This window comes from Castor canadensis, chromosome 3, assembly GCF_047511655.1.
Source record: "Castor canadensis chromosome 3, mCasCan1.hap1v2, whole genome shotgun sequence".
In the NCBI taxonomy this organism is placed as follows: Eukaryota; Metazoa; Chordata; class Mammalia; order Rodentia; family Castoridae; genus Castor; species Castor canadensis.
Window position 1 is genome coordinate 7,855,672 of NC_133388.1, and position 7,910 is coordinate 7,863,581.

At 53.1% G+C, this 7,910-nt stretch overlaps 1 protein-coding gene across 4 annotated transcripts in view; it reads right to left on the bottom strand.

The window, feature by feature from the left end:
• Window positions 1-1,514, bottom strand: part of Rcor1 (REST corepressor 1) — a 121,114-nt gene extending 119,600 nt beyond the window's left edge. For 2 of the 4 annotated variants that reach the window (XM_074067118.1, XM_074067116.1), the window contains exons 1-2: window positions 962-1,514; window positions 829-888 (exon numbers count right to left, since the gene is read on the bottom strand). In XM_074067118.1, the coding sequence (XP_073923219.1) occupies window positions 829-888; window positions 962-1,244 (343 nt within the window). In that variant the 5' untranslated portion in view covers window positions 1,245-1,514. The remainder of the gene's footprint in view (window positions 1-828; window positions 889-961) is intronic. The other 2 variants (XM_074067117.1, XM_020167375.2) reach the window with 1 other exon arrangement.
• Window positions 1,515-7,910: the final 6,396 nt, after the last annotated feature.

A 7,910-nucleotide genomic window follows, 5' to 3' on the forward strand; every position in this document is an offset into this window, starting at 1 on the left:
AAGTCTCATACATAGACGGGCTAGAATCTTAAGCGTTAAAATCCGGCGAATTCCTTTGTCTGATTGGATTTTTTCCCCCCTTGTACCACTTTAAATTTGCTTCCACGCAGCACAGCAGCAAGACAAGTAAACGCTCCATTCTCTGGTATAGGGATTTCTGGTACATGAAGATCATTGGTTAGCAAAAGCTTCTCTGATGGTTCTATTCTTTCACAATCTCTCTCCCCACAACCCACCAAAAAAAAAAAAAGAAATGCACACACACGTTTACAAATAGGTCCTAAAATCAAGCTGCCACACGCGAGCCTCTCTCACCCAGGTGGGCGCCCTCTGGAAAGCACGCTTCTTTTATTGCCTTTTTTTTTGTTTGTTTGTTTTTGTTTTTGTTTTTTTATTTTGGGGGGGGTGATTCTGCTCGCCCTGAGAACCGGAGTAGGGAGCCAGAGACGGCGCGGGGCCACCGGGGCAGCGGTTCTGAAGGAGGGGTCTGCACGGAGTCCTCGCCCGGGCACTCCGGGACACAACTCTCCAGCACTGCCACCCCCACCCCCCTGCCCCAGGCCCAGGGCCCCAACCCAGGCTCAGCTCACCTGGTCACGGGGACCCCCAGCTCCCCCTGGCCAGGTGTGACTGCCCCCAATGCTTGGGGGGGGGTGCGCACCGGTCCCGCAGCCTCCCCGCGCCGAGGATCTGCAGCACATGCGTGTGCGCGACCAGGCGGCCCCCTTCGCCCCGCGTGCCCCCGAGGACAGCGGGGCCAACACGCACAAAAAGAAAGTTGTCGCCGGACTCCCGCCGTTCCGGGCCCGCCGGCCGGGAGCTACTCACCGGGGTCGAAGTCGGGCACCGCTGCCTGGTACTGGGGTCCGACCCGCATGCCGCCGCCACCTGCGGGGAAGCAGAGCACGGCGGTCAGCGCGAGCGCGAGCGCGGGCCGGGCGCGGGGGTGGCTGCCACCTACCGTGCTCTTCGTCGCTGGACGAGCCCGAGCTGCCTTCCTCCCAGGAGTTGCTGCCGCTGTTGCCATTGGGTGCCGCCGCCAAACTTTTATTCTGGCCATTATTGGGGGCGGCGGCGGCCGAGGCGGCGGCGGCCGAGGAGGAGGCGGTGGCGGCCGAGGCGGCGACTGAGGCGGCGGCCGAGGCGGAGGCGGCCGAGGCGGCGGCCGAGGCAGAGGCGGCCGCGGTGTTCCTCCCCCGCCGCTTCCCTGAGACCTCGGGGCCCTTCTCCACCATGGCCGGCATCGGCGGGGCCCGGGGCCGGGCCAAAGTGACGGGGACCCCGGCTCTCGAGGCGCGGGCGCCGGGCCGCGGGCAAGGGGCAGGGAGCGCGGGAGGGTGCGGGGCCGGGCGGACGCGCGAGAGCGCACCGGCGCGAGTTAGGGATGGAGGAGGCCCAGACCGGTGGTGGAGCGCCGAGCCGCCTCAAGCCCCCGGCGCCGAACCAAGCGCAACTTTGGCTCTCATCGCCGCCCGCACTTCGCTGGCTCTAACTACTCCGTGAGCGGCGGGCGGGGGGAGGGGCGGGGCCTGGGCGGCGGGGGAGGGCTGCGCGCAACCTAACTGCCGCGCGACGGCTCCGCCCCCCAAGCTCCCATTGGCTCTCGTGGGATTTGGACGGCAAACCCTAGCTGGGTTGGCTGCTACGCGCGTCCATCACCGGATGGAGGCGGGATTGGTGGGAGGGAGGAGGCTCCGCGCTTCCGTTGACCAGGTTGGGTTGACGCGTATCGCCCACTGTACGTGGTTTGAGGTTTGCAATCGCTCTACGCCCCATGATCCATCTCTCGAGGCAACAGCGAGGAGTTAGCCGCCCTCCTCGTCCCCTTCCCCTCCCCCTGCTCCGGCCCCTCCTACCGCACGCACCCCGCAGCCCGGGTCCCTGTCCCCCAGGGACCCCACACAGAGTCCCGTCGGCTTCCCAAAGTAAATGTGCACGACGGAAGAACAGATATTGCTGGCAGAGAGTCGGGACTACTTTCCCCCTCGCGCGGAGGAGTACATTCACAGTTTGAATGGGTTCTATACAAAGACGGGAAACTAATTGGGAGAAACTAATTGCGCCCCCACCTTTCCCAAAAGGTTTGGGGCCCAGGAGCCCTTGATACCCGGGGATGAAGCTCCCAGGTGACGGCGTCCCTGGGGGGAAAGCAAGCGATTGGGCTCGGGGTCCGAGGCATTCTCCGCTAATTGAATGGGGGGGTGGCCAGGTCCCCGCTTCGCCCAAGGGGGAGCCGGCGGGGCGGCCTGGTACGTCCTGGAGGGCCGCTGGGATGCGGGGGACGGGAGAGGGGGCCGAGTGGCCGGGAGCCGCAGGAGGGACTTAGAGAAACTGGCTGGGGGTTGTCAGGGGTAGAAAGCAGGGTCAGCTTCCCCTGGCCACCGCTCGGGACCTGCAGCCTACCCTGCTACCAACCACACTTGGCCAGCACCCCGCGGACAGAACGGGTGAGGGTCGGTGAGACTCAGCCTGGGGCGTCCGGGCCCCGAGAGTGACCAGCGGCGACCCTGGACTGTCTGATGGCCCTGTGGGGCCGGGTCGGGACTGCCCCACCCCCTCCCCAACGGTGCTGTACCTAATGAGACTAAAAGACTATATGTAAAATCGGTTCTCTTTTTTTTTTTAACAAGCAGAGGGTGGCTATTTTTTATTGAAGTTACTTCAAGCCTGAGCTTAATGTGGGGACAGTTTACGCCCGCTCGGGTTATAAATAGCTACTTGGAGAAACCGGGAATTTTATGGTTTAAAAACCTGAATAAATAAGCAGGGCTTTCTCTTCCACATTTTCTACATTATTAACTTCACTTCTAAGTGGCCTTTTAAGGAACAGGGCTTGGGGGCGGATGCACCCCTGTAATCGCCGAATATGGAGGCTGAGGCAGGAAGATCTCAAGGTCCAGGCCGTCCTGGGTAACACAGTAAGTTCCCTGCCCGTCTGGGCTGTTTATGTAGCGAGACCTGTCTCAAAAAAAAGAAAGAAAAAGGGAGGGAGGAAAATAGGAAGAAACATAGAAGGAGGGAGGGAGGAAAGTCAGTAACCACTCTTGGTCGACTCCAAAGGATGCCCCTCTCAGGAATAAAGTATTCCTGGGCAGATGGCAGAGGAGTAGGAACCAGGGGCAGCATCCCTGGGGCAGGCACCTGGCAAAGGCTGACTCATGCAGAGGCAAAGAGCATTCTGCCCTGCTCCATCCTGTCCACTGGGATCTACTTTATGTACCACAGACTCTAGGAAAATTAACCTCCAAGGGCACAAAGGTGCCATTGAATTACTTATTAGGGCAGCAGTGGTGGCATGACACACTGGGGCACACCTCCCAGACCCCCAAGCTTGAGGCCACTTCCTGGAAAGTGCTCTAAGGAGCAAGAGAGCCTTAGAGCCTCCAGGGCAGGATCTGACCTGGGTGAGGCAAACCAGGTGCCAAGGGCTCTCAGCTTCCATGGTGCACCCACAGCACCTGGTCTGTCTCACCCTAGACTGGGCCTTGCTCCAGGGAGCCCTCCCCCACCCTGCCAGGCAGTAAAAAATGGAGAGTCAGTTTGGGTTGGGGAGAAATAAGCTGAGACCTGATAGGTTCATTTGAACTCTCCCCCTACTGCCTTCCTCACCCCATAACCCAGGCCTGAAATCCTAGCTAGGTTATGACTTAGGGGGCCTCATTAGCCCTTTCACTTGTTCTGGGCACTTCACAGGGGCCAGACCCTACTCCAGTTTGACTCCAAGCCACATAGAAACCATATTGGGGAATGGGGGCATGCTTCAAGTGGTAGAGTGCTTGCCTAGGAAGGCTAAGGCCCTGATTTCAAACCCCTATACCATACACACACACCAAAAATAAATAAGGAAAGGAAGAAAGAAACCATATTGGCCTGCAACTACTCAACTTCCTCATCCATAAAATGCTGGTAAGGGCACTTACTTCCTGGCCTGGTGATTTTTTATAGGGGCCATCTCCCCAGCCCTAAGCTCCCTCCCTCCACCATAAAGAACCCTAACCCAAAGGACCCCTTTTTCCTATTGCTCTTGTGGAGTGGAAGCAGGGTCCACACACAAGTTTTTGGTGGGGAATCTGTGGCTGAAACTGAAAGTTAAGATTTCACCCTTTCACCCCTTCACCCCTCACCTTACACCTCCCACAGCCTCTTCTGCCCAAACTCCAAGCCCATGACCTTGCCTGGTTCCTCAGTGAGAAAAGCTGAAGCCATCTAGTGGAATCACTCCTCTTTAAGTCTACAAACTGACAAAACTCCCTGCCCAGCACGTCCTCTTCAGGCCCTCCTAGCCCCTGGTGCCCTTCTGGGGCTGACCTCAGTGCCATCAGCCTACTCTGGCTTGCCATGGGCCAGTATTTTCAAAATGAAGGGAGAATCACTCCCAAGCCACCTCTGGCCTTGGTTCCATCTGTCTGCTCCCCTGGCAGACACACTCCTCCAGAACTAGTCTACACTTGCCTTCTCCACTCCCATCCCTGTCTCTCTTCACCTCACCCAGCAGGGCTGTGTCCCTACCCTGTGCCTCTTGCTAAGGCCACGCCCACCCTCTCTGCTGCCCAGTCCAGTGGTCAGTTCTTGGTCACACTGAGCCTCCTAGCAGCACCTGAGCTGACCACCCCTCACAGAAACTGACTCCCTTCTCTGGACTCTCTCAGTCTCCTTTGCAGTTGCCACCCCCTCCTTCCAACCTGTAATTGCTGGGGTTCCTGCTCAAGCCCTTTCCCCCTCACGCTGTGCTTAAGCACACTAGGCATTCATTAAACATTGTTAAAGTATGAATGGACGGATTGATAGATGATAGGGAATACACCTTGTTACGGGTACACAGAGCATGAACCAACGGGCGGAGGGGGGAGAGGGGCTGGTCCCCTTGAACAGTGAGGTCGCTGAGACCTGGACTATGTTGTATGGGGAAGACCTCATACTTTGACAATTCAGCAGCATCCTCCAGAAACTAACCCCACCAACCACACCCCCCTCAAAAAATATCCTCCTCCTGGACTCCTCATCCTGACCAGCAGATGACCCAGCACTGATCAATCAGAGCTCCCAGTACCATCTGCAGTGATTGGCTTAGGTATGAGCATATGACCTAGCCAGACCAATCAAGGCCCCATCTGGAACTTTTTCTTTTTTAAGTACTGGGGCTTGAACTCAGGACCTACACCTTAAGCCACTCCTCCAGCCCTTTTTTTGTGATGGGTTTTTTTCAAGATAGGGTCTCCTGAACTATTTACCTTGGCTAGCTTGAAACCAAGATCCTCCTGATCTCTGCCTCTTGAGTAGCTAGGATTACAGGAGTGAGCCACCAGTGCCAGACCCATCTGGAACTTTTGCTGAACCTGAGGAAATCACCTCTTCCCTTCTGAGATCAGGATCTGAGGGAGCAGGAGAGACTAGAGACTCCAGGACAAGGCCTGACCAAAGTGAAGCAAGCCAGGTACGCAGGGCTTTGTTTTATGCAACACCTGAGAAAAAGGCTCCTTCATTCTTTCTCCCAGCAGGGCACCTGGGCTGCCTCACCCTAAGGTGGGCCCTGCTCCAGGGAACCCTCCTCTATCCCACCAGGCAGTAAAAATGAAGGCTCACATTGGGAAGAGGAAGGCTGAGACCTGATAGATTCATTTGAACTCTCCCTATTGCCTTCCTTATCCCATAAATCAGGCCTGAAATCTTGGCCTTTAAATGGATCGATTCGCGTTTCTGGTACAACTCAGTCCTGAATGATACAAATGGCCAGGCGTTTACCTGGTATGGGAGAGGAAAAGAGCATGCTGGCAAGAGATAGCATTTCCCCCATCTGGAAAAGGCCTAAGAGCAAGTATCTTGACTGTTTACCTGGTTCTGCCTTTAGCATTGATTAGTAAAAGCGTCCTTTTAATTATCACCTTAGTAAATACAATTATGCCCTCATCCCTGCCTTCTAGATAGGAAACTGAGGCACCTAGAGGTGAAGTGATCTGCCTGGAGTCATCTGGAGTAGAGCAGCAAGGGACTTGTAAGCCACACATTTGTGGAGCCTCCTGCTCAACCCAGAGCCAGTCCCAGGAATGCAGAGGGAGGGAGGGATGTGAGCAGCAAGGATGTGTGCTAAATGCCTTGTCTGATTCCAAACATGGCGTTGAGTATTTGTGTTGCTGCTGCTTATTGTTCTTATTAGATGGCTAGTTAGAAAATTCTGCTTGGAGGCACCAGAGATCAGGGCTGGGGGCCGCAGGCAAAAGGAGCCTTAAGGCCAGTCCTGGGAGGGGTCAAGGCCCCCAAAAAATGTTCAGAAAGTGAGATTTCAGGAATTGTAGTTATCCCAGCAGTTTTAAATCTAAAATCAGAATAAAATTAAGGGAACCATAAACTGGGAGGGTAATTGCAGCTTTCTTTACATTAACCTTTAACTGCAGTCTAGCATTTCCTTCAGTTATGGATGTAGGTGGTATTACCAGTGCCTACGACACTGTCGCCTATGATACTGTCCCCTCACATTACAGTGGGGACATCTCAGAATAGCATTTTCACTCACCTCCAAATTTCACACACTACTATCTTGTTACATAATATGTTAATACCTCAGCAAATAAAATGGATTGTAGACCTAATTGTAAGAGCTAAAGTTAAAGATATTTCAAAGAAAATCTATGAGTAAAACTAAATGACTTTGAAGTAGGCAAATTCTTCTTAACTATACTGCCCAAAGTATAAAGAATAAAAGAAAAATAGATAAGCTGCACTTCATAAAAATTAAAACTTATCCTGTGAATGATACTATCAAGAAAACAAAAAGAGCCAGCGGTGGTGGATCATGCTATAGACCCAATTACTCAGGAGGAGGAGGCAGGAGAATCTCAGTCTGAAGTCAACCCAGGCAAAAGCTCCACACCCTATGTGAAAAACAAACTAAAAGCAGAAGAACTGAGGGTGTGGCTCAAGCGATAGAGCGCCTGCCTAGCAAGTACAAGGCCCTGAGTTCAAACACCAGTACTGCCAAAAAAAAAAAACGTGAAAAGATAATCCACATTTAGTTGTAATATGTCTGGTAAGCTTGAGAATATGTAAAGAACTCTTACAACTCAACCATAAAAAGATAACCCAATTTTAAAAGGGGTGATGTATCTGAATAGACATTTCTTCAAAAAAGACATACAAGTGGCCAATAAGTACATGAAAAGATGCTTACACCAGGCACCAGTGGTTCACACCTGTAATCCTGGCTACTTGGGAGGCTGAGATTAGGAGGATGGCAGTTCAGGGCCAGCCAAAGCAAGTAGTTCAGGAGCAAAATGGATAGAAGGTATGGCTCAAACCATAGAGTGCCTTCTTGCAAGCAAAGAGCCCTGAATTCAAACCCCAGGCCCACCAAAACACACACACAAGATGCTTAACATTTGCCATCGGGGAAATGCAAATCAAAACCACAAAAAGGGCCAAGGGTATCTCTCAGTGGTACAGTGTTTGCTAGTATGTTCAAGGCCCTGGAGTCAATACACAGCACTGAGAAAAAATAAAGAACACTACAATGGAAAATAAAAGACAAAAAAAAACCCAAAAAACCTAAAGCAAGCCAGTGCACACACGCACACACATACAACTCTACAATGAGAGACCATATCATGCTCTTTAGGATGGCTATTACCAGAAGGACAGACAATAACAAGTGTCATGAGGATGTGAAATGCTGATGGAAATATAAAATGATGCAGTTTCCTTCAAAATCACTCCTCCAAATGTTAAACACAGAGCTACCAGTTGACCCAGAAATCCTACTCCTAGATCCATGCCCCAGAGAACTGAAAATAGATGTCTACTTCAAAACTTGCCTGTGAGTGTTCATGGACGTGTCATTCATAACAGCCTCAAGGTAGAAAACACTTAATGTCTATCATCCCATGTGCGGTTAAACAAAGCGTGGCATGTTCATGCCC